This window comes from Larus michahellis, chromosome 1 (assembly GCF_964199755.1).
Source record: "Larus michahellis chromosome 1, bLarMic1.1, whole genome shotgun sequence".
Lineage (NCBI taxonomy): Eukaryota > Metazoa > Chordata > Aves > Charadriiformes > Laridae > Larus > Larus michahellis.
This window is the reverse complement of record NC_133896.1, coordinates 15,457,700-15,481,851: the sequence shown is the minus strand read 5'-3', so window position 1 is coordinate 15,481,851 and position 24,152 is coordinate 15,457,700. Positions and strand designations below refer to the sequence as shown.

At 38.8% G+C, this 24,152-nt stretch overlaps 1 protein-coding gene across 5 annotated transcripts in view; it reads left to right on the top strand.

Moving 5' to 3' along the window:
- The window catches only part of ATXN7L1 (ataxin 7 like 1), a 116,250-nt gene extending 98,721 nt beyond the window's left edge, over window positions 1-17,529 (top strand). For 4 of the 5 annotated variants that reach the window (XM_074578405.1, XM_074578741.1, XM_074578562.1 and 1 more), the window contains 6 exons: window positions 422-678; window positions 2,954-3,146; window positions 5,605-5,726; window positions 8,629-9,583; window positions 13,780-13,854; window positions 17,213-17,529. In XM_074578405.1, the coding sequence (XP_074434506.1) occupies window positions 422-678; window positions 2,954-3,146; window positions 5,605-5,726; window positions 8,629-9,583; window positions 13,780-13,854; window positions 17,213-17,254 (1,644 nt within the window). In that variant the 3' untranslated portion in view covers window positions 17,255-17,529. Of the gene's footprint in view, window positions 1-421; window positions 679-2,953; window positions 3,147-5,604; window positions 5,727-8,628; window positions 9,584-13,779; window positions 13,855-16,757 lie in introns of all 5 variants that reach the window. The other variant, XM_074578491.1, reaches the window with a different exon arrangement.
- The last annotated feature ends 6,623 nt before the right edge of the window (window positions 17,530-24,152 follow it).

The window sequence follows — 24,152 nt, the reverse complement described above, 5'->3', positions numbered from 1 at the left end:
TTGTATGTGTATGCGCTGCCTGTCAGTAGAGGTGATCATTTAAATTCACTTTAAAATGTATTCACATTTTTCAGTCCAATGAAATCAATTTTTCATTGTAAGTTAAGAGCTACAATGATGTTACTTCTTAATATTTTAAAATTATTGGAATTATATTTTCTGTCTTGGAAAAGGTAAGTCAATAGACTCTATTATATGAAAATTGTTGCAAAAAGTAATTTTAGCCTTCATGTTGGCATTTCTTAAGAATGACTTCATAAATTATCAAAGATAATACGGAATAACAGCTTTATTTCCATAACTGTGGCTAAAGTTGTTTGAAGTAGATTTTATCTTGTAGAGTTGTGGTGTATCGGAAGTATAGGGGACTCATAAACAATGTCATGCACACACAAATGCTTTTTAACCACCCTATTTTTAGACTCATTCACTTAATCATCGACGAGCAGTTCCAGGCCGTAAAAAACAGTTTGACATCCTTCTAGCTGAACACAAAGCTCGATCCAGGGAAAAAGAAGTTGCAAAAGACAAAGAGCATCCACCATCTGCAAGGGAAAGCTATCAGAGCCAGCCCGCACCAGCACAAGACTCTCTGTCAGGATCCTCAGTGAACTCTGGGCAAGAATCTAAAGTAACATCTCCTGCAAAATCTAGACCACCAAATTCTGTACTTCCAAGGTAAGCAATTCTCCAGTCTGGAATGTCGTAGCCTTTCGCACAGCTTATTTTATAAGCATTTGGTGTTTCTTTAGGCTATTGCATTGTACACCGTATTAAGATAAGAGTTTCTCTTAGCACGTTTATATTAGCCTAAATCTGTCCATGGTAGCCTGTGATCTGATTGGGAATGGGGTGAGGAGTGGTGTCCACCCTCTGATCGGAATCTCAGACTAACTGTGTTTTTTTGCTAAAATGGTCGCTAATAATTAGGAACATTTACATTTGAGTCATTCTGACACTTCTGTGAATAAAAGTCTATTTACAAGAATCAGGGTAAGTACCGGTGGTGAAATTCTGCACGTGCGTACAATTTTTCTCTGCAAAAACTTCACGAATTACATTAATGGAATGTCTTGCAAAAAAAGCTGTAATTTAGTGTAAATGGCAATGGAAGTAGCTAGTTCTTAAAACAATTGATTTCAAACTATCGTAGCATGTCTTTCCTCATTTTGAAGATTTTTCTTGTTAAGGACAAAAGCAGTCTTCTGACAGACAAGGCAAACTTCTAAAGTCATCCCTTTAGTAAAACTAGTGTGATGTATTGGACCTACTGAATTCTACTTATCCTCTGGTAAAATTCCCCTGTATTTTGTGTCATTGGCTGGGGGGTTATTTTGGTACTAGTTTTGGCTGGAGTAGGTAGAGCTAAACTAGTTGGTTTTGTTCATATTCATTTTGTTTCATATTTCTTTTCTTTGCAAAAGCCTTGGTCAGGATTGAGTGCCCATTTAGGCTTTTGTGCTAAGATAGTCCCTGTTTCAAAGAGATTGTTGTATTTGCTATCTCAAGTCTTACAGAGACAGCCATTTCCTATGTTTTCGGTGTGTTCATCAAGCCGTAATGAAATTTTATTCATACAGTGGCGGAGGTGGGTCTTACAGCGTTTGAGTGAAAGGACAATAAAAGAAAACCCGTAAATACATAGAGTGGTGAGAAGTCCGCATAATCCTTGTAAAAGGAGTGACCTTACAGAGTCCTTACATAGAGAGTAGCGCGGAGGGACAGGCAGACATTGGTTTTAGTGGCTGTCACAGTCAAAGAAACAAAACGGGAATGCTATTCAGTGAGAGTCAGCTGAAGAAATTGCAAAGGTAGTGGTACATGAGGAGGAGGATTTTAGCAGTCGTACGTTGTGTTTTTACAATCTACACTCGTGTTCCTGCTGCAGTACCTCTGTTCTGTCCTCCGTTCTGTTTTTGCAAGCAGCCGTGCCAGAGCAAAGCCTTGCTACCTCTCGGCGGGGAGCCAGCGAGCCTGCAGCTCTGCTGCTGGAAGGGGTTATGGGGTGCTCCCTGCTCCGCTGGGGCAAAGCTTGCTGGCGTCACTGGCGGTGACTCGGCTTGACCTGCCCGACTTTTCCTGAAGGCTGAGGAGCACTCGCACAATCCACGCCTTGCAACAGCAGCTGCAGCAGGTATTTCTAGCTGATGGGCTTTGTTGAGCAATCCCCGTTCAGTTCAGAAGAGGGCACCTGTCCACAGTCTCAGTGACTACTGTGTCCTGACAGCAGAAATTCATGAGTTTGAAGATCTTCTTCAGAATTTGCTCAGTGTGGATGGCTGCTCCAACCAGAGAGGTCCACGTACATACTTGGTTGTACACACTGTAATTGAGAATCCTTTTCCACCCCCACTTTTAACCTGATTTGTTTCCAAGCTACTTTTGAAAGGCAAGGCACCACCGCGCCCTGTGGTGCAAAGGCATTCCCGCTTTGTTTTACTGGATTTTTAGCAAAGGTAAAGAAAACCTACAATGCTGTAAGAGGTTCTCCCAGTTACTTCACTCACTAATCTACCTGTAGAAGATGTCAGCTAAACGCTCTCATGATATTTAGTACGCTAATTTCAGTGGGATTTTGGTATGAAATAAAATTTCATAACTGGACCCTTGGGTTTAATCAAGTAGCAGAGTAATAGTGCAACATAAGAAGATTTTACACATCTGATTTTTTTTGCATTTTTAATATACTTTGCCTCTTTCAAGATCTTAAACTCAACTTCGTGGCAAATTTAAAATTTCAGGCAATACAAAGGTGCTTCTGCTAACATTAACTTGGTAAGAACCTGTGATATATGTCTGACAAGACCAAATGTCAGGTATTCTGTTATCTTTTACTGTCCTATCTTTTACTATGTGATCATTTCTGGTATAATTGACTTTGGCGCTTGACTCCTGCAGGTGGGTTTGCAGAGCCTTTGAACACTGATGATTTAAATGTGTATTCTCCTCCTAGACCATCATCTGCAAATAGCATAAACAGCAACAGTTCTTCAAACCACAGTGGGTATGTACCAGAACTGCCACTGCCTTCCATGGGAGGAGATTTAACGAGCAGATTGTCCAGTGATGAAGGAGAAGCGGATGGAGCTGAAGAATCTGAGAAATTAGACTGTCATTTTTCTGGACACCATCCCAGACCTCTTGGGGTATGTGTCTGTCTCTGGCATGCCTTGCCATTATTCTTACGTAATTGGAGAGGGGAGAAGAAAGAAGTAATTTAGTAAAAATGTGAGGAATGGGGACCTTATGTTCTGAAAACCATATTCTAAAGACAACAAATGCACTTGACAGAAAATGGTATGGATCGGTTAAGATAGGAGGAGAAGACTGGTCAGTGCATGCGACAAACATTGCTAGGTTGCAGGACAGGATGAGCAGCATAAAACCAGAAGTTCTAGTTTTAGATTTTCCTCTCAGTAGACTACAACTCGTGTAATTCTGCTAAACTGAGAAAAGTTGCATGGTTTTAAATGTGATATGAACAGATAATCTCTTTGTTGTCACAGTTTTTATGAAGCTGTACTTTGCAATTGGTTATAGTTCTGAAAATCATACGGCAGCAAAGGCTATTACAGTGCTTCATTGATTTTTGTGGTCTGGTGTGAAGCAGTGATTAAATATCATTTATGTGAGTGTATGTGGACCTAGAAGCTATTCCTTCCTTCATCTGAAAATGGGAAGTCTAGAGCACGGCATAGCCCATCTGCTCTGGTGGTGGCTCAAGTATGTGCTTCTCTGGCAGCTGTTTTTGTCTTTCTCCCGTGTTTGTGAGAAATTTCATTGTAAGTATTAAGAGCTGCCTTGTGGTGTTATCTCTGCAGTGTGAATTTGTTTACACTGTACAAACCAAGAAGCAATGGGAGAACTCTTGAACTTCTAAGCAGTTGGTTCTCATCAAAATTGAGCCAAGGAATAAAATTAATGAAGGCTTCCCTTAAGTGTTTTCCATATGATATGCAGAATAAAACAAACACTGTGATAACTGTAGCATTGTCTGTATTCCCTAGAGCAAAGGAGAACTTGTTACTGTCAGACACCAGGAAAAAGTATGAGCTGAGCATAAAATGACTGTCAGATGAAATTCTGTATTTAGTTCTTACACAGACAGTAAGAATCGTTATAGTCCGTATAATACTACGATATGCAGTAACCTCCTGCTTCCTTGGTACTATTCTGCTTCATTTTTGCTGGCGGCTTCTTTATGAATCAAAAATTAAAGGCTCACTGCATGTGTGTCCACACAATTTAAAAAATAATTTAAGTGCAGCCAGTTCTTGTGTGGGCATCATCAGTGAGGCATGGCCGTCAATAGCCATTTTGGTTTAGGGTCCTGGTTCTGCTTCAAGGCAAATCCCACTGACTCATCTGTTCTTTGGAATCTTGGCGTCTCTCAACTGAAGCAGTTACTGACAGCGCAAGTGTTCTTAGTGCATATCAAGGTGAAGTCAGAAAAGATGGTGTAAATCGCTTTCAGCACAGTTCATGCTAACTTGCTAAATTTCATATTGAGGCGGATCGTTTTCCGTACATAGTCCCTCTCAGCTAGGTGGTGGTAACAGATGGTAACGAGCCAGTAGCTTCTTAAACTACCTCTTAGTGGTAACTGATCTGTATCACTGGGAGGTGAGGCTAGTTGATCAACTTAGGTGGTGGTTTTAATTAACCTGTTTAACCTTGTTGTGAAACAGACTTAAGATAAACAGTTACAGTCACCACTCACTAGCCATTAAGCTGAAAAGTACTTTAAACTGATGCTTTTCTACTGCGTCAGTACCTTCTGCGCTCAGCCAGAATTTGTGTGACTTAGTCCCTGCATGATGGAGAGTTGTCTTGTTTTCTGAAGATGATTTACAATGGGTTTCTCTCCCACAAATAGGTGTTGCGGCAGTTCTCTACGTAATTTGAGATCAGTAAGACTGAACTGAAGAAAGGGTAGATTCCTGATCATGCCATTTCAGTGTAGTAGGACTTTGCAGGAAGTTCTCCAGAGGAAGCGGTGCAAATACTCCTGAACTCTGCCGAATTCTCAAAATATTTACTACTCCTCTAGATGATTTTCATACACTGTGAAGAGTGTGTCCGGTGTTCTGTTGTGGCGCAGGTGCCATGGATGATAATTTATTTTTTTACTGAAATGTCACTGATTTGTTTGGTTTTTTAAATAGATACTAAAGATGCTCCCATTGCACCTTTTTCCTCTTCAGTTATATGTTTATTCCTGTTACACAATTACAAGATTTAATGCACACGGAAGGGTGTAACTGTCATTCTGAGGCAGTAAGAGCATTATTAGCCAGAATTGCTTCCTGAGCAGTACCACAGCATTTATATGCTTTCCCTGTCACACATAGGTACCTGACAGTAAACTGACTTGTTAGTGAAGTATGAAATATACTTTACACTACGCTGAAACATTATGCATATATTTCATATATCATGCAAAAAGTATTTATGCTGCACACAGTAAAAAACACCTTTTTAAGGGTGTTTTATATGCATGGTACAAATTACAAAGGTGTTCCTTGATACGTAAATGAGAATTATTTTATAATGTAGAAATTTTTATTTTTTTTATAAACAACATTGAAATATCTTTTCTTTCAGTTCTGTTCATATGGCAGTCGCTTAATGGGAAGAGGGTACTACGTCTTTGACAGAAGATGGGACCATTTTCGATTCGCACTAAACTCCATGGTAGAAAAACACTTGAACTCACAGATGTGGAAGTAAGTGGGATTTTTACACTTGGTGGGTAGTTAAACAGTTTTAATTCTGTAAAACTTCTAAATTAAACACTCCATGGGAACGATTTGTGAAATTACCTCTGTATTAAGTCATAGCAGTAATACGCATACACTTTTTCTCTTCACACCCATATCACCCATTCAGACTTTGTTCTGTAAGACTCGTGTTGTAAGATAAGGAGCTCAGTACACATTTGTCTGTGCATAAGATGGAATATGATAGTCTTTTAGTCCACAGTGCCCTGACTGGCTTTGGGGTCTTAAAATTATGATTATTACTTATTATTGAAGCACCTCTATATCACACACACAAGTTACAAGCACTATAGACTTTGGCTAGTCAGATACATTAACATAGACTGCACTTCTAAGAGAGATGCTAATTCTTTTGAAAAGAATAAATACTTGAAAAGCTCATATCGTATGCAGATAGGGTTGATTTTTTGGGGGTATTCTGCTACAGAACATGCGTTTTTCTTCCAATGTAATGACACTAAAGTGCAGTGTTTCGTGTCACTGTTTATTATCAGGACTGTGTTATATTCATTGGATACCAGCCATTAGATAAACAAGGTTTGATTTTTATTGAAATCTATTTTTGAAACACTAAAGCTTGGCTTGTCTGACTAACCCGGTAACTTGATGATAACAGTGCTACTGTGCTGGGAGACATAGTTTGGAAATGGTTGGGTTTGCCGTAAAAGGGCCAGTTCAGAGACAGATCACGCTTGGTCTCCAAAGGGTTCCTCTCTTCTACTTTGTAAATTTGGCTGTTAAGTACTGTCTGTCTCCTTCCACAAATAAAACTAATTTGGTTTCTTTAAATACGAAGATTAAGACTTTTTATCTATTGGCTTTGTTTGTCAGGAGAAAAGACACTTGGGCATCTGTGAAAATGTGTCGCTAGTGCCACTATTATCATGAAAAACCAAAAATAACCTCTATAGTAGTTATACGATACAAGAAATAAACAGGCCTCATCCTGCTCCCACTAAATCCAATTGTAAATGTTTTCCCAAATTCTAGCTGTTTATGTAATCTCTAATGTTTTAATGAATTCCACCCAGACTTTCTTTTCTGTATAACACAGGAAGCTCACAGTGCTTAACCCCTGTTGTATTCTTCTATTGTCCTCAACCCTCCTCTGGGCTGATCTTTTCCTGCCTTCCCCAAGCAGGGCGATGTGTAACTGGTGCTAACGCAGCTCTGTAGCTGTGGCTAAAGGTACGGGGATGCAAGGCCGTAATTTGAGAACGATAATAACATTTAATAACACTAATAACATTTACAAAGCACCTTTTATCCCTACTTAAAGTACTTTACAAAGGTGGGTAAGAATTATTGGCCCTTCTTTAAAAGTAAACTGAAGAATGGATCTGATAAGCAGCTTTGTTCGCAAAGCAAGTCACAGGGGGTAGGACTTCCTCGTTTCTGGCAGCATGGACTGTATGTAATCCCTTACGTAATTGTGCCATAAATGGCGTTCTGGCTGACAGTCTCCATAGGAAGAATACCAGGAGAGAACACTTGTAATTAGGATTTGATTTATGATAAAACAGCACACCCAGTGCTGCTCTTTTATCATACTTCTTTGAGGGCAAGAGTAAGCCTTTAAAAACTGAAAAGGTGTCAGTAGTGAGGATAACAAGGGCAGAGTTATGGTGATATACAGGTTCTTAACAAAGAGAAATAGGATTAAACTGTGAATTAAATTTTAGTCTAAATAATGAGAAAATCTCACATGATAATTTTCCAAGAGACATTATAGAAGTCTGGTTCTTTGTTAGCACTGGACAAGATAAAATAATAGAAGATGGTGACTGAATAGAAAGGAATTTGAATTCATTCTACTAATTTCACAGGTAATATTATTAAATTTTATTATCAGAATAGTATTCAAATAGTTATAAAGCTTATCAAGCATTGTTTAATATTTTGACAATTTTTCAACATCAGTGAAATTAATCAATAACTTAGCTAGTTAATCCTGTCTAACCAGCTCTCAGATGAGTTTCTGGGAATAGCACTACATTGGGAAAGGGATGAGTATTCCTCCTTTCCTCTTTAAGCTCGGTGATTAAGTGCTTCACAACCCCCCAGACTGGCTCCTTCACCACCCTCATCAAATGTAACCTGTGACTTTAGGCTGATACTGAAACTGTTCCACAACTTGAACTTTCAACCAAAACACGTGCAATGAATGGAACACGCCGACTAGAATGTTTATAGATCCCGCCTTTGGGCGTTTTATTTGCATTTTTTAATTGTTTGGTAAAATAGGAGAGGAAAAAAGGAAATTAAATTTGTAATAAAGTGATTGAATTGTACATGGGGCATTTGTGCTGAAGTGGAGCTCAGTTCTGGTTTAACTGAGTTACACAGTTCAGGGCTCAGGTGCCATCACAGAATTTTATAGGGAAAATTACGCTGCGTAGTTCTTTACCTAATCATCTTCTGTTAGGTCTCCACTGCCTTCACAGATTTAATGTGCCTCATTTCAAAATTAATTTTTAGGAAAATATACTTCATCATCCAGCTTTCCCAAATCTCTACAATATTAAAACACATGTGGTTTGGGTTTTGTTGTTTGTGTAAAGTCCCAAAGAATCTCAAAATGGAATTGCAAGTTTAAAAAAGAAGAAAAAAAAATCAGAAGTAAAAGCATTTTTAAGATTTTTGTTGAATGCAGAGCTGATTTTGAACTGTGAATATGAAAATATATGTGATTTGTAGAATAGGAATCAAAATTAGAATGAACTAGGTTTGCCTTTTTTAATAAGTTTGTCCTTCCAAGAAATCATTTCCTATCTGCATTGTTTGGATGGAGTTTTTTCGGTATTTGAAAGGTTCTTTTTTTTTTTTTTTTTCCCCTGTCTCTATTTAGGAAAATTCCTCCTGCGGCAGATAGTCCCATGCCTTCTCCAGCAGCACATGTCTCCACTCCTTTTCCAGCATCGGTCTTACAGCCTTTCAGCAACCCCAGTGCGGTGTATATTCCTTCAACACCTATCAGTTCAAGAATCACTTCTTCTTCTTACATAATGACATCAGCCATGTTATCAAATGCAGCCTTTGTGACAACGTCAGATACGAATTCCATTATGTCACACACTACAGCTTTTCCTCACGTGGCTGCAAGCTTAAGTATCATGGACTCAACTTTTAAGGCGCCATCAGCTGTGTCACCAGTGCCAGCAGTCATCCCTTCCCCATCCCACAAGCCATCCAAAACAAAAACCAGCAAATCCTCAAAAGTGAAAGACCTGTCATCTCGGAGTGATGAGTCTTCAAGTAATAAAAAGAAAAAGCCGCAGTCGTCGTCGTCGTCGTCGTCATCATCCTCATTATCTTTGCAGACATCTTCCTCGTCTTCATTTTCAGGGTCCCACAAAAAGAACTGTGTCCTGAACCCCAGTTCAACGTTGAACTCCTATCAGGCTACATCTTCCTATAACAGTATGTCTGTGCACAATACAAATAACGGAACAAGCCCACTCAGTGCCAAATCGGAGCCCTCAGGACGGACTTCATTGTCAAGTAGTTCAACAGACTCAGTGAAACACATGAGCATGGTAGTAAGCAGTATTGACTCTTCTAATCTGTCTGTATCTTCTCTTGTGCACCACTCAGGGGACCACTCCCTGGGAGCACATAATGCAGTGTCTTCTCTACCCCTTTCTTTTGACAAATCAGAAGGAAAAAAACGTAAAAACTCTAGTTCTAGTAGCAAAGCCTGTAAAATCACTAAAATGCCTGGTATGAATAGTGTTCATAGAAAGAGCACTGCCAACCTTATTTCTGCGGTGCCAGATCCTACAAGCAGCTCCATCTCTCGGCAGGTAAGGGACTCTTCCAGTTATTTTTTTGCAGGTCATGTCTGACTGACTTGAAATATTTCATGCATTCTGAAAATAGTACGTTTGCCTCAGCTTGTTTTTCATCATACAACTTACTTTCCAGGTTAATACAGAAACATATTTGTATTTGTTTTGTACCAATCATAGAAAGATGTTTTGAGAGTTTTTAAAATATATATATATATCTACTTTCTTAAAATATTTTTATGAATTTTTTTATTCAATTAATAAAATAGGCATTTGTATCTCTGAAAGTAAAATTGAATGTCCACAATGGATAAATAATTTTTAGAAATTAATTTTTTATCTTAATTCTCATCTCTCTTAAATAAATTGTGTTATTAAAACAGGAAGATAAGAGTCAGCATTTCTGTTTGTTTCTTTTCCCAAACTTGTTGCTGATTCATTTCTTAATGTTACGCAAGTCTCCTAATTTCTCTTATGTAAAACGCTTACATCTGCCTTTGCCCTGGGGAGAGTCTGAGATGCCTGACCTCAGATGCTGTTTCCTGTTTGAAACTGAAAAAATTAAGAAATTAAAATCTTGACCAGATGACCTTCAGTGGACATTTGGTTATCTTTTTCAGCGTGCGTGTGTTCAGAATGTTGAGGTCAGTGCAACAGATACAGTTACACACTCTTACTGCATTGTCACTGGCAATAGAGCTTTGACTTCTCTTTCAGTGATGCTATATAAGGTAAAAGTATATGTGAATTAAAATTTGGTGGAAAAACTGCCAATACGATCTTTATAATGATCTACTGTGTCATTCTGATACCATGTCCAGTGATGTGCAGTGCACGGAAAACAAAGCTTGGCCCTGGCATCTGGAAGACAAAAGCATAGAAATTAGAATACCTCAGAAAATCCAGAGAAGGTATCTTAGGAAAATTTTTTTCATTTGTGAAACTTCCATTTCCTGAGGATATTGAACATAAAATGGAGTCTGGAAATGAAGAGGGCAAGGAAATCTGTAGGTAATAGCAGACAGAAATGGGAGTGGAAGAAAGGAATAAATGAATTGTAACACTGGTATAGCTGGCAGAATGACGGTCTCGAAGAATGGCTTAGCAGGTATATTTTCTCTTTCCTGCTTCCAGCAGAGGTGCAACTGAGATGACTTGTTTGGCTTTTAAAAACAGGTAGTGGCATTGTCTTTCTAGTTAAGCCTTTTAAATGTGTCCTGCAATCACAACTAATCTTTTAAGTCACTGAAGTCAGTGGAGAATGCTGTAGACTCTTCATTTTGTCACACATCTGATTTTTTAAATATGTGTGCCTAAAATGTTTAAATTGCCCCAAGATATACGATCTCAAATGGGAGCAAAGTAAGTACAAATTGTTACTTGGGTACAAACATGGGTAGTAGGAAATGGATTGTATTGTCTTTTCGCAGTAGGTAGGCTGTATCTGTAGCTAGTGCAGTCTGAGGAAGTCACATAGATACACGCAGGAGGTTCCAAGTTCAAACTCTGACTCCCCTAGTGATTAAATCTGTTCCTGTGGGCCATTCCTGCTCCAGTTTGTGATGTGTTTCAGCGTGTTGCATAGTAATGGAAGTAAATAAACTACGAAGAATCAATCAGAAGTCTTTTCTGAATATTTGTAAATACGTAATTCATGCTAATATTTTTTCCTTAAGTAAAAGGTTAAATATCTGTAATGAGTGTAATGGTATATAGATTTTTAAACATAATGGTTTTTTATACATGTACAGGTGCATACACTTATATACCTCTCCATGCAGATATGTGTGTGTGTATATGTTTAAAAATTGGTCACATGTTCCTCTTACACTGCTGGTCTTTGGAGCTACACTAGTAATCAAAAATAGGAGGTAGAGCGGAGTTGAGTGTGTTTCAGATGTCTGGCTGGCAGCTAATCGTCTTTGTGACAAGGATACTGAATTATATGCAACACAAAATAGACATTTCCTATTGGTTTTTTGTGCTATAAATAAATGAAATTTGTACCCACTTAAGCATATGGGTCAAATAATATTATGTACTATACATGTGAATATTAAAGCTCTGGTGAATACAATACTCAAAATCACTTTTAAGCTGTGCTGTTTTCACTTGCTGAGTTCTAGGAAAGCGATCACAGTAAAAATTCCACCAAAAAAAAAACCAAAACCAGTATTACTTAAAATCTTGCTCCTGTTTCCTGATGTCACAGGGTAAATTAAATTAAGAGACTGACAGCACAGAAAAAAGATCAAGTGAATTGTGACAGGCTCAGGTATTTTTTTTTTTTTCTAATTTAATTCAAGTCTGGCCTGGATAGATAGTAACCGAAGGTGTTAAGCATTGGGTTTTGCAGTATACTTCATTTTAAAAGCCAGGGGGGAAAAAGGGATTTGAGTCTTGGCCTCACCCTAATCCTTTTGAAACAGTGTTTCCATCATTAAATACCCAACACAACTGGGAATATTTATTTCTTATTTTCGCTGAGTGCTGTAACTTTTCAGTCTGTCTGAATTCCCTGTCTGTCCTGGAGCGCTGCCCTTCCTGCTCTGAAGGAGGACAGGATGGGAAAGCAGCCCGAAGCTCGGCAGTGCTGCCAGCTGCGCTGCTCCTTGCTTTGTCTTATCCAGAGAGTCATCTCAGTCGTAGGAGCACTGAATGAATGAAAGCCTGAAGAAGTATTGTACTCCCTGTCATGGATTCTAGGATCTCAGCAAGTCCATTTCCTAGTGGCTATTTTTCCATTTAAAAGATGGACATGTATTTTATTGTGGAAGGCTTTTATGAATGGAGAAGAAAGGTTTGCAGGTGTGTCCCGATGTTCTAAATGGTTAGGAAAGATTTTACAAGGTTGTGTATTTTTGGTCAGGATTTGTGTATTGAAGAAAAGCACGTTACTAGAGAACAGCTGTGGCACGCAAAACAACAAGCTGAAGGGAACAGAATAAGACAGAGGCCTGCCCTTTTAATCTTTGTGCACCACGGGAGCTGCCTTCAGAATTAGCTGTAAATAAAAACCTGAAACATTTCTTCTGCACAGAATGTGAACAGAGAACAATGTTTTAAACAATCACTTTATGAGAGAGGGCAGATGTGGAGAGGGAGACAAAGGCTATTTTTCACTATGTATGTGAAATTGCAAAATAAAGGAGTGATGTTGCAGAAGGGAAGGAGAGAAGTGATGCTGGTGCAAACCCTGCCGGCCAATGCCACGGTCCCATCTATTCAGTAAGAAACTTGCAACTGCGTTTCTCACTGTTTAGAAGACAGGTCCTTGCTACCTCTCCATCAAATGATTAAAGCTGATGTTACTTGATGTCCGTTGACCTTGTGAATGACTATTCAGACTCCAGTCATCTGCCATTTGTCGGCAGGTGTCTGTGGTTAATTTTTATCAGCCTTGTAACCCTGGAGGAATTACTTCTCTCGCTCAGCAACTGTCTCCCCTTTTGTATCACAACATAAACATCTACGCTATGTTTATGGGTCATTGTAGAAAAACCTAAGACAGACGGCTCGTGCAGAGTGCTGTAATCTCTCAAGCACTGAAATATGCAGACTGAATATTGTAATATTTTAACAAAGTACTTTTAAAATGTATGTATGTGTGCTATTGATTTGCGCTTATTCCCAAAGAAATTCTCTGATGCAGTAAACTGATATAATGGCAAATTTAAACCTCTGGAGTTTGATTCTTCTAGTTAATATTTGCTTTATTGAGCAACAATAAATGAAGACTCTATATGGAAGAAAATGGAATAACGTAGGGCATGCTGTGGTGCTTGGCCACTTGCTTTAAACTCCCCAGGAGTGGGGAGGGTCCCCTGGGGGGGAGTCTGTGACCCTGAGCCCTCCGTGCTCTCTCAGTTGCTGACCAGCTGCTCTAAGTGTCTCCAGTAACTAAAGAAACTCGTGTTTCGGTCTAGAGACGTAGGGGTTTACAGTATATATTCCCTCGGTAACTGTTTCTTATCGGTTTTTTCTGACCTGTAATAGTATTTATGTGCCTTTTAAGAGTTTATTTGAAGTATACAGGCTCTGAGAGATAATTATGATTCTATCTGAAGTGTATCTTTTGCAATAGCAAAATACCTGTGTTCCAAATGCAAAGCAATTAGTGCCACTTTACACAGGAAAGGGAAGGCCATTACCAGCATCTGCATTCAACTGACAAATACGCCTCTCAATACTGCTCAATTAATGTCTTTCAGATTGGAAAAAATAGCAGTGTAGCTTTGTCACAGTCCAGTCCTTCGAGTACATCAAACCCAGTACACAACAGACAAGTAAGTTGCTTTTAAAAAAAGTGTATTTAAGTAGTCTGTAAGTGGTTTTGAAATATTTTATACTGTAAAACCTTAAAATACTATTTCTTTATGAATACAATTCTTTATAGAAGCTGTCTTTTGGTAAACTAATATTACATTTCTCCTCTCACTTAATTTTTTTTTCCCCAGCTATTTTCCCCTCCGAGATTTATGAATAACAATTTTTGTGCTTGTTTTTCACCATTTTTCACCACCTGTAATAGGCCTCAGTTAGGCTTCTACGCTGCTCGCTGGTTGTTGCTTTGGTGATGCAAACTCAGCAGCAGCAGCAGAAACTGTCTGCGCTGGATCCAGCTGCGCTGATCTGGTTTTTCTGTCCAGTTTCCTCTGCTGAGCGCGAGATGGCACAACAGAGTCCCCAAACTGGCATAGAAGGGACAGCATTTAAAAATAGGCCAGAAGTGAAAGCAGCAAAGGGAGGACAGAAACAGCACAGAGAAGACAGGGCACTTGACTATTCAGGGAAACTAATCTGAAAGCATAACTAAACTAAGCATAATCTGAGTTCTTCGTAGACTGTGAGAAATCCTTAGCGTTCCCGTCATACCTGTTTATCACATAGACTGCTAGTCAGGCAATTATAATTTCTGTAATTCAGCTTTTCTGTGAGAACGGGTGCTTGACCTGTGATCCACCCCTCATCTGTCTGCCAGGCTGATAGACTCGTTTATTTTTTTTAATACGGCCCCTACTGTTTGACTATCCAAGTTGAGTAGTCCATCAAGAATCCATCATCGAGATCCTTGGCATGAAAAGGTTTCCCACCTCAGCACGGTGTAGTCACAAGTGAACAAAAATTCCAGGGGATTTCTCTGTACAACCAGTCAGTATTTTAGAATTCTGTTACATATTCTGGCTAAATTATACAGGAGTAGTTATTCCAAATGGCTGTGCTGCTTAGTCTCTGCTGTGCAGACACAGCAAAAGAATAGTAATGATTGTAGTAATGATAACCCATAACTGTATCCTCATTAAAAATGTTCCGAATCATTTTGATCATCTTGAGATGCACTGCCAAACAGTAACTTATTTTTCTTTCTCTTGGTGCTGACTGCTAAGCAGTCTTATGTATGGAAGAGCTACTCTGAAGGGAAAAAAGTGGAAAGTTCCTTTATACTTCCAGGGAGTGGTGTTTTCCTGTGTTGAGACGCTGTTATCCAACTGCCAGTAACAAACATGGGATAAAGCTGTTCTGAAGTGCAAAACTGTTTTTGCTTTAACCTCCTGCTCCTGCGTTAGTATAAAATACACACTACCCGAGGAGCAGAGCTTGTTGGGATCTGTTGCCTAGATCCCATGGGGAAAACCTACCAGAACAAAACATTAATTTTGTGGCAGCCTTATGTAAACAGAGGCTATTGCTGATCTTTTCAGCTGCCTGTTTCCATAACTTTATAAAAAATAGAAGTGTTTGCTTGTTTTAAGCCCCACAAGCCCTATATAGTTAAAAATATGTTTCTGTCAGTTTGGTAAGTTTCTGTGAGTTGACTATGGAGCTCAGAATACAAATACAAAAGAAAATCAAGATGTATTAAGTTTAATAAAACTTTTTTTTTTTAAACTCATACCACAGGATTTTAGTATTTGGAACCACGAATAATGATTACCTACCTAAGAAATGCTTGTCACTGTCAAAATAAATCTGAGCTCCTTTGTTGACAGTTTTCCTCTGCAATCTAGCAACTGTAGTCTCTGAAGAAAATTTTAGTCTTAAACTGTGCTATAATATTTCTTTATAAAGGTGTTAGTAATTGGGTAACAATAAGTGGATCTGCAAGTATATGCTGTGTCAGTAAAGGTATTACTGGGGGAACCTGAGCTCTCTTGTTTTTAACCTTAGTGGTGTTATAACCATGATAACGAGAGAGTCCAAGTGAAGCAGGGTCTGTAGGCAGAGACAATCTCTGCTATACAGTAGGGTTTATAGTTGGAAAAAACAGGCAAGTTTTCACAAATACAAGTCAGAACAACAGACTTCCAGCAACGCGGTTTGAAGTGCAGCTGTCAAGGTACCTGTGAGTATAGAGCAGTTACTCTGGGCTGGCTGCCTCCGCTGTGCTACCTGCTCAGGCAGCCCATCGGGGTCGCCTGCTGGTGCAGAGGGGAGTTAGAAGGGAGGAGATTGTTGTTTCTCAGGAGAAGGGAGAGGGTTCCTTTACTCAACACGGGGTGAGTAACTGGGTGAGAATAAGGCACTTGGGAAATTGCGGCAGACTGTAAAACCAGTCTCGTTTGAACCTGTGATTGGCTGCCTGCTGTCCTGGTGACAAAGCTATAGCTTCCCTGCTCGCTTTCCAAAGGTGTCCGGTCAGAGCCGAGAGGACATGCGGCAGTGCTGTGAAAGTCACCTGCCACCCATAACTGGGCTTTTCTCATTATTGAGTTGTGAGATACAGGTGCCCCATAGTTGTTTTGATTTCACACAAGTAGTTTCTTTTGGTTAGTTGCTACATTTGTTGAAGTACACTGTACTCTTGGGTACTCCTGTGGGGGACTGGTGGCTGCAAGGATAACTGTTGTGGGCCTGTCTCCTCTCTCCCCTCGCATTAAATTCAAGATAAACTCAGATTAACTGTTCTCAATTCATGTTTAATTTGAATGTTGCTGCATCTATTTCAGACCTGAACAGGGGCTTGTATACAGAAAAACGTGCCTGTTTTTCCAAGTACTGTCGCTTTAATAAAAAAATATTACTTTTCCCTACATGACCTACTTGTTTTTTAACAGACATTAATGAAATGGTAGTTCTATAGTCAACGTATTTGTACCTGTTAATACAAATTATGTATTAAAAGCTTGTTTTCTCCAGATTTTATCCTTGTTCTAGGTTTATAACTAACCAAGTGTTTTTGTCTTCATAGTGCTTTTAGGTGCCTGAATGTGTTAACACTTCAAGACCTCAGTATGCGGTGGTTTTTAAATACTGAGTAAACTAGATCATTTTGTTAAGGGAAGGTGACAACGTGTATGCTGTGTGGGGATTCCTTGTGCATGAAAACATGCTGTGTAGAGGAAAAGATTCTTCAGAGTTGTCGTCTAATTGCTGCTCTTTATTTGTAATGATACACCAAGCTAATGAACATGAGATTCGCCAAAGCTTACTAAAATCAGACAGTCCCAAAAGGAAATACGCTGTTTATTCAAAGCAGTTCCTTTTCTTAAAGGTCTAATGCAATCAGTAAACAGGGACGGAATTTAGTTCAGGCACTTGAAATAAATTCCTGCTTTGAGTTCTGTCAGATGCAGATGTTATTAAAGTATTATATACTGAAAGACATTTTGTGATTTTTGAACCTGGCTCTGGTTTCTCTTTTAGAAGACATCAAACCGGACTGGTAGAATAAGGACTCTTCCATAACAAGGAAAAGGAACCAGCCTATAATCTCTAGGTCTCAGCAGCCCTACTCCACAGGGTTTTTATTTTCTATGTCCTGCAGATGGATTTAACCTTTTATGAATTTGTGGTTTTAAAGAGAATTAAATTTACAGAAAACTGTAATAGCAATTTGTTTAGTTTTTCACTTGTATTTGCCACTGATCTGTGCGTTCTGCTTGGTTATGTTTCATGCCTTTTAAAGCTGTTAGCGTTGCAATGCTCCCTTTGTTTCCTTACCAGAACACAGCGGACATTCCAAAAAAAAAAAAAATCCAAATCATGATTTGAATTTATTTAAAGGATCTCCAAATTTTTTCATTAACTAAAAATTACAGTAATTCTGTATTTAAGCTTGTCCTATGGATAAAAATTGAGTGCATTTCTTAGTAATTTGCAAACAGCTGGGGCACTGCAACTTTAGGGACTAATCCTGACTGGTGCTCTGTACCTACAGCATTTAATAATTTCAGTGGGAATTCTGAGTGTTCAGCCTCTTCCAGGATCAGGCTCTTAAGGAATCTATGCTTCAATCAATGCATAGAGGATTTCTGCACCAAACTGTAATTAATGTTATCAGGTCTCACCGTGTAAAATCCCCGTATCTTGGTGGGTTTCCAGACACTTAAGATCACAGCACTTGATAACGTCAGTAAACAGTTTGGGTTTGCAAGGGCAGGAGTTGAGCAGATTGGCTTGCATTAATAGAATTGCACTGACAGTGTTTCTTATAGGATTACTGAATAATTTTTTAATAAAATATAGATTTTATAATCAGGAAGCCAATACTAGGTACTGGAACAATAGTACAGAGGAGTTAATTTTTATTTCTACAGTGTTAAAAGTGCACTTATATGCTGGTTTATTTACATCTTGGGGAAAGGCGAGAGACTGCAAATAGGGAGATTATTACTACTTTCTTTTTTAAAAAAAGAAGGCTTAAGGCAAATTTTAAGACTAAAAATGTTTAAGCAATTATAAACAAGGCTAGACCCTTTGAAAAAAGTTTAGAAATATTCTTAAAATAAATTTTTATAGTGTTAATTTTGTAATAATTTATGTTTTGCTATACTTCAGAGCTAACTGACCGGTATAGTTTCAGAAACAGTATGAAACTTAGGAAAGTTTAAGCAATGTTTATATTTTTAAAATGTTCTTTGAATTATGTTTTTATTGTACATTTCTTCAGACTGAAAAATGTGTACATATCTTTGTTATTTTTGCACAATTTTTGTCTTGTTCAGTTTTAGGAGCAGTACTATGTTGATTTTTTTAATTTATTTTGAGTTATAAAACTGCAGGAGTTTAAAAATCTCAGTAACAAAGTCATCCTCTGTAATCAATGAACTGCTATTTCTAGTTGTTGAGGGAAAACAGTGGTTGTGAGATTCAGTGGTTGCTTCTGAGACATAATGCTTATCAACGACTGAAGGAGCAATTTTGTAGTTTTAGGAAGCTTTAGCTCTTTCCATGCATCTTTTAATTGGAAAGCTGGAATATGGAGCCTGTCCTTTGAATGCTGCTTAAATTTTTTTTCAACTGGCTTACACCTGACAGCATTTCAGGAAAGTTAAGCACCAAGTAAAATCCCACAGTGTTCTTTCATCATCAAAGAATCATTATTTAATTATATGTATCAAAAATTTCAGCCTGAAAAGTTAAATGGAAGTAAATATTTGAAAAAAAATGGATACAAACTGGACCAGCCTATAATGCATTATTAGTGTAGCATTCACTCAGTAGTTCTTTTTCCTCCCCATTTGCCTGAAAATCTTGTGATTTGTTTCCAGCAATAGAGGCTCAGAAGCTTTGGTTGTTACACATACGCAATGCATAGGCCCGTCAGCCATAAAAAGCGACTTGGATAACTTGTATGCCTTCTTTTGTATTGATGTAACAATTGTAAATAGTGCTGATCGACCTTTGTAGAGAATAGTTTATACAGCATATTCTATTATTGCTGATTCTCAGTGAACTATTGTTTTAAAAAAGAAGAAAAAAAGAAATTTTTCTATTTACACCTTATATTTTGTTATGCTGTTGACCCATGGCACTTTAACAAAACTCTGTGGGTTTTGCATAGCTGGTCAGTCATGGGATATATTAAATAACTGTTGTTGCACAGAAATGAATTTGCACCTGCTATATTGTGCTTTCCTACTACAGATTTTAGAACCTTTTCCAGAAGACTTTTGAAGAAAGCATGTCCAATCATTCTAAGAAAAAAAATGCCATACTTGTACAGCCAATTTCTTTTCTACAATCCATATTTTGTAACACTAAGTATTTTCATTCTTTGTCCTGCACCTTTATGTATTAGCAGTATCAAATAGAATCCATTCCATGCTTGTGATAATTGTAAGCAGAATAAATGTCTAAAGTAGGTGTAAATAGTAAATTCTATGGCTTACAGTTTAAAAAAGGAAAAACAGAACAAACATGTATCTGATTGATACTGCCATGGTTCAACACCGGGCCTGGAGATATTCTCTAGTGAGCGATTGTATTTTTTGTTTTTTGCTTTATTATTATTTTTTTTTGTAACATGGCTTTGTAAATAAAATAATTTATATGTTTGTAAGAAACAGACGGGTTTTGTCATTATTTATCTCTGCAAAGCAAAAATGGTATGTATTGCAAGACTGCCCTTTTTCTTGCCAGAGGCTGAAATAGACGGTGCCGATAGCCAGCACTGAGAATTCAACGGGTAGTTCAAAAGATCTGCCCAGCTCGCTGTACAGGGCTGAATTGCTCTGGGATTATTTTTGGCATTCACGTCTGAAATATTTCTGTATTTACATGCCAGGACGTGTGTGACAATCAGCTACTGAGGTTTTTGCATTGATAAATCATTTTTAAATTCCTTTGCTTGGGTGAATGCATTTTCTCATTCCTTATCAGTGTAAGAATTAACTTTCCTTGAGCAGTTAGATTTAGGAATTCTCACTTCAATGGGCAATACAAATTTATAACCAGTCTTTTTATCAATGTTAATACTAAGAATGCAACTTTTATCTAGGCGTTAAGATTCTTGTTCTGTGTAAAGCCTGTTCCAATTACAAATCAAATGAGTCTTAAATTGTTCAGTGGCTTGTCAGCTCTGCAGAGAGGATTGCAGTTTTTCTCTCACAGCAAACCTCTTCTGCAAATCTGGGGAAGATGCACATTTTTATGCTGCTTTTATGAAGTATCTGGAAACTCAGCCTTGGAGATACTGCAGGGAAGATGCTCCCAATTATGGTATGATCTTTTTTAAAAGCAAGAAATTTGGACTGCAAATTGTGTTTTTATATGCATACACTCGTAACTGGCAGAGGAGACAGAAAGCTGGCCTGTGTTACAGGAAACAGTCCTCAAAGGAGGGAAATTTTACCTTCTAGGTAAACAGCTTTTTGTGGAACATCTTGCATGTTCTGATGCATGTAACAAAAGCGAATCCTGACCTTCCTCTTTACTGCACAATTTGTGCCTTGGTCTGAGCTGCTTATATTTTGAAAACTTTTTTTAATCTTGAGTTTATCTTTTCTAGTATAGAAAAACTGAACATTGTGAAGTAACAATAGATACTGAAGTTTCATCTGATGGAGTGGAACCCGTGTATGGCTGAAGAGTGACACTGTTTGTAAGATGCTTTGCTATTTCTAGCAGCCATTAGAAATTAAAGCTATGGCCAGCAAAGGCCAAAGATCACTAAATTTATTTTCCAAATATGACTGAGTCATTTTTTAGCCCTTGCAGGTTTGTTAAATGATTTACAAGCTGTTCTCTATTCGGAGTTTGTTTTCCCCCACCCTTTTTTTGGTTATGCAACAAGTATTTTGCTTGTAGTAGTACTCTTGTATTATCTAACGTGCTCTAAATACCACCAGTTTCAGAGGGAAGCAGATCACACTGTAACTTTTTTATTCATTGCACTGTAGTTTTTATGCTTCTGTTTTTACCACAGAAATATTTATTTTTGAAGAAAGTCATTGCTGTCTGCAACCAGTATCTGTTTTACTCTTCCAAATCTGTCAGGATTCACAATTGGAAGAAATGCCAAATGCTGATTTCAGAAATATTTGGAGGAGATTCATACAAGAGATTCAGACTTTGGAACACAAGAATGTTTATTTCATGCAAATTTTTATGCTATTTTGCTCCTTGAGTACCTCTTGAAAGCTACTACTCAAAACAAGTACAGACCTCCTTTAAAACATACTTTCCTAAGTAGAAGAAAGACAAAGCTGATAATTCAGTGCCATGTCCCTGTTTGCTCTTTGACTGGAGAATCCATGGTAGATGATGCATATTCGTGTTCATTTTGTAATGCATCACATATGACACGGGCAGGATTCTTTTGTGTGTGGTTTTCTGTTGTTTATGGCTGACGTGCAGAAACATTTAGATCTAGTCTGTGATCTGCTCTCCCCACAGAAAGGAGAAGGGAGGCTTTGGGGAAGCTGTTTAGGGGCCGCTTGCCAGAAGTAATAATCAGGATCCAGGAAAACTGGGTTTGAGGGTAAGGACACCAGTAGAGATTTGAGACAGTGCGCAACATTCAGCTGCCCCTTTGCAGATGTACCAAACTTGAAAGATTTAGCGCTGAAATTAAATCTGGGTTTGATAAATTTGGAGCAGTTACTAACAAGGTTGATGTGACACCACGAGGGACTGGCTCTTCATAAAAGTTGTTTAGTATGAACGAAGTATATTTACCGAATGCTACAGGTGTAAAGGCCTGTTGGTATAAATACAGATTGCCTGATTAAATCCTGTCGGCAACCCTGTGAGTCCCGTGTCTGTGTCAGCTATTTCCAGCCTGGCCCCTGCTGAGGCACAGCAGGGAATGGGGACAGAGTAAGCATGACTGCAGAAGAGAAACCATCATCCCTTCCCGGTGGCAAATGTACTCAGTGCTGATTTGGAGAGCTGTGTCCCAGGTGAGTAGATGGGTCACTGAAAAAGGATTACTCGGGCTCAACCCTTCAGCCTTTCCCACCAGAGATACAGAATGTATAGGCCTGTAGCCTCAGCTCTGAAGATCCTCTCGACAGCCTATGCGAGAAGCTTTCCCTTCTGGTCAGCTCCACTCTTAAATTGCAATTATTTGCCTTCCTTTTTCTTTAGTTTTCTCTTATTTTGACCCATAATCAGTTGCCGGGGGGTTGTGTTGTGTGGTTTTTTGGGAGGGATGTTGCATGTTGTGGGGTTTTTTTAAGCTTGCCTTCGGTTATTTCTTCCTTGTTAATTCCCTTTAAGATTTGTGTTTTGATTACGTAGCCTGAACACTAATCCCAACGCACTGGGCTTGTTGCTTCATTATCAAGGAGACGCCGAGAAGGTGCAGAAAGCTGTTTTTCACTTGTGTTATTTTGCAGAGTGCTTCCAAGGCCTACAGCTTCACCCCCTGAGCATGGATGCTTCCCAAGAAAGAAAACGTTCAAAGGGAAATGCTCCATTTGTGCACCTTTCAACCTAGAACAAGCCAAGTGCACGTTTGCACCTGGAGTAGGTAACAGACTCTGCACTGGGCCTTTCATTCTGAACAGACAATTCTATAAAGCCTCCTGTACTTGCCGCAAGAGTATTACAGGACCACTCACTCCCATGACCTCCACTATTCATCTTCCAATCCCAAACTCCTTTCAGCTGAAGTTAAATGCCAATGAATCCTGAAAGATACCAGCTTCTCCATCTCGAGCTTCTGCCCAGGGCCTTTGGGACCAGACTGGCTTTCAAAATCCCTTATGAGACTGCCAAGAAAGGAAAAGGGAAAAAGAAATTGTAGCACGGAGCGAGTGGGTCAGCACTGTAATGAACCTCTGGCTCCAGCTCACCACTTGCCCTGACTTAAGGGGACATAACAGCAGCCTGGCAATACCTATGACGAGGTCACGGGGAGATCAGAGCCAGGGTCTTCAATGCTGCATGGTGAGAGGGTGAGAAACAACGGACATAAGTTGATAAAAGGGAGGTTCAGACTGGATACAAGGAAAAACTTTCCTGCCATGGAGACAGTCAAGCATTAGAACAGGTTGCTTAGAGAGGCAAGGTGCAATCTCTGACTTTTGAGGTGTTCAAACTCAAACCAGATAAAGCTCTGAGCAGCCTGGTCTGACCTCAGAGCTGACCCTGCTTTGAGCAGGAAGCTGGACTACAGACCTCCTGAACTATGATCCAAATGGGAAGAAAGCAATAATGATGATCTAACTCCTCTCTTGAGGACTGATCTTGCAGGGTCATTTTCTTAGAAATGCTCCCTAGGGCCGTCTTAGGGTATTTATTTTCCTAATACTAAACCCTCTTCATTGCTTGGTCTTTATGGTATTTGTTAACCAGCTTTTTTGGTAGCTATAATTCCCACTCAGAGCTTGTGATACCACTTTATCATTGGCCTTTCTCACTCTACTATGTCTTTCCTAGATAGATATTTTGATATTTTGCTGGATTTTTTCCAAATCTCTCCCTGAGATACACCACAGAATTTCCTTTGAATCAATTTACCTGCTTTATTTCTAAGACAGCACAGGACGAGGCAGAGAAACTACTGTCCTCTTTAAGTCTAGTCTTTTTACATTTACAGAACCAAGCACTTCAGATGTTTTCCAAGAATGTTAATCTCTTTTTTGAACAACGACAAACATCTTTACACTAAGGATGGCTAACTATGTAACAGACTAGATGGCATCATTTTCTAAATCTATGTACTGGTAATCGGCACATTCTCTATTATAGCACATGCAGTACTGCAGCTTATAAGGAGAGCGTGCCTATTCTTGATACCTGTGGGAAACCACCTACTTTGACATTCACCTTCATCAAATGTTGATGCATCCAGAAGTGTTGGATTTGGTAGAGCAATGCTGACATCAGGAAGCATTCCAAGACCTCTTTCTGGTAA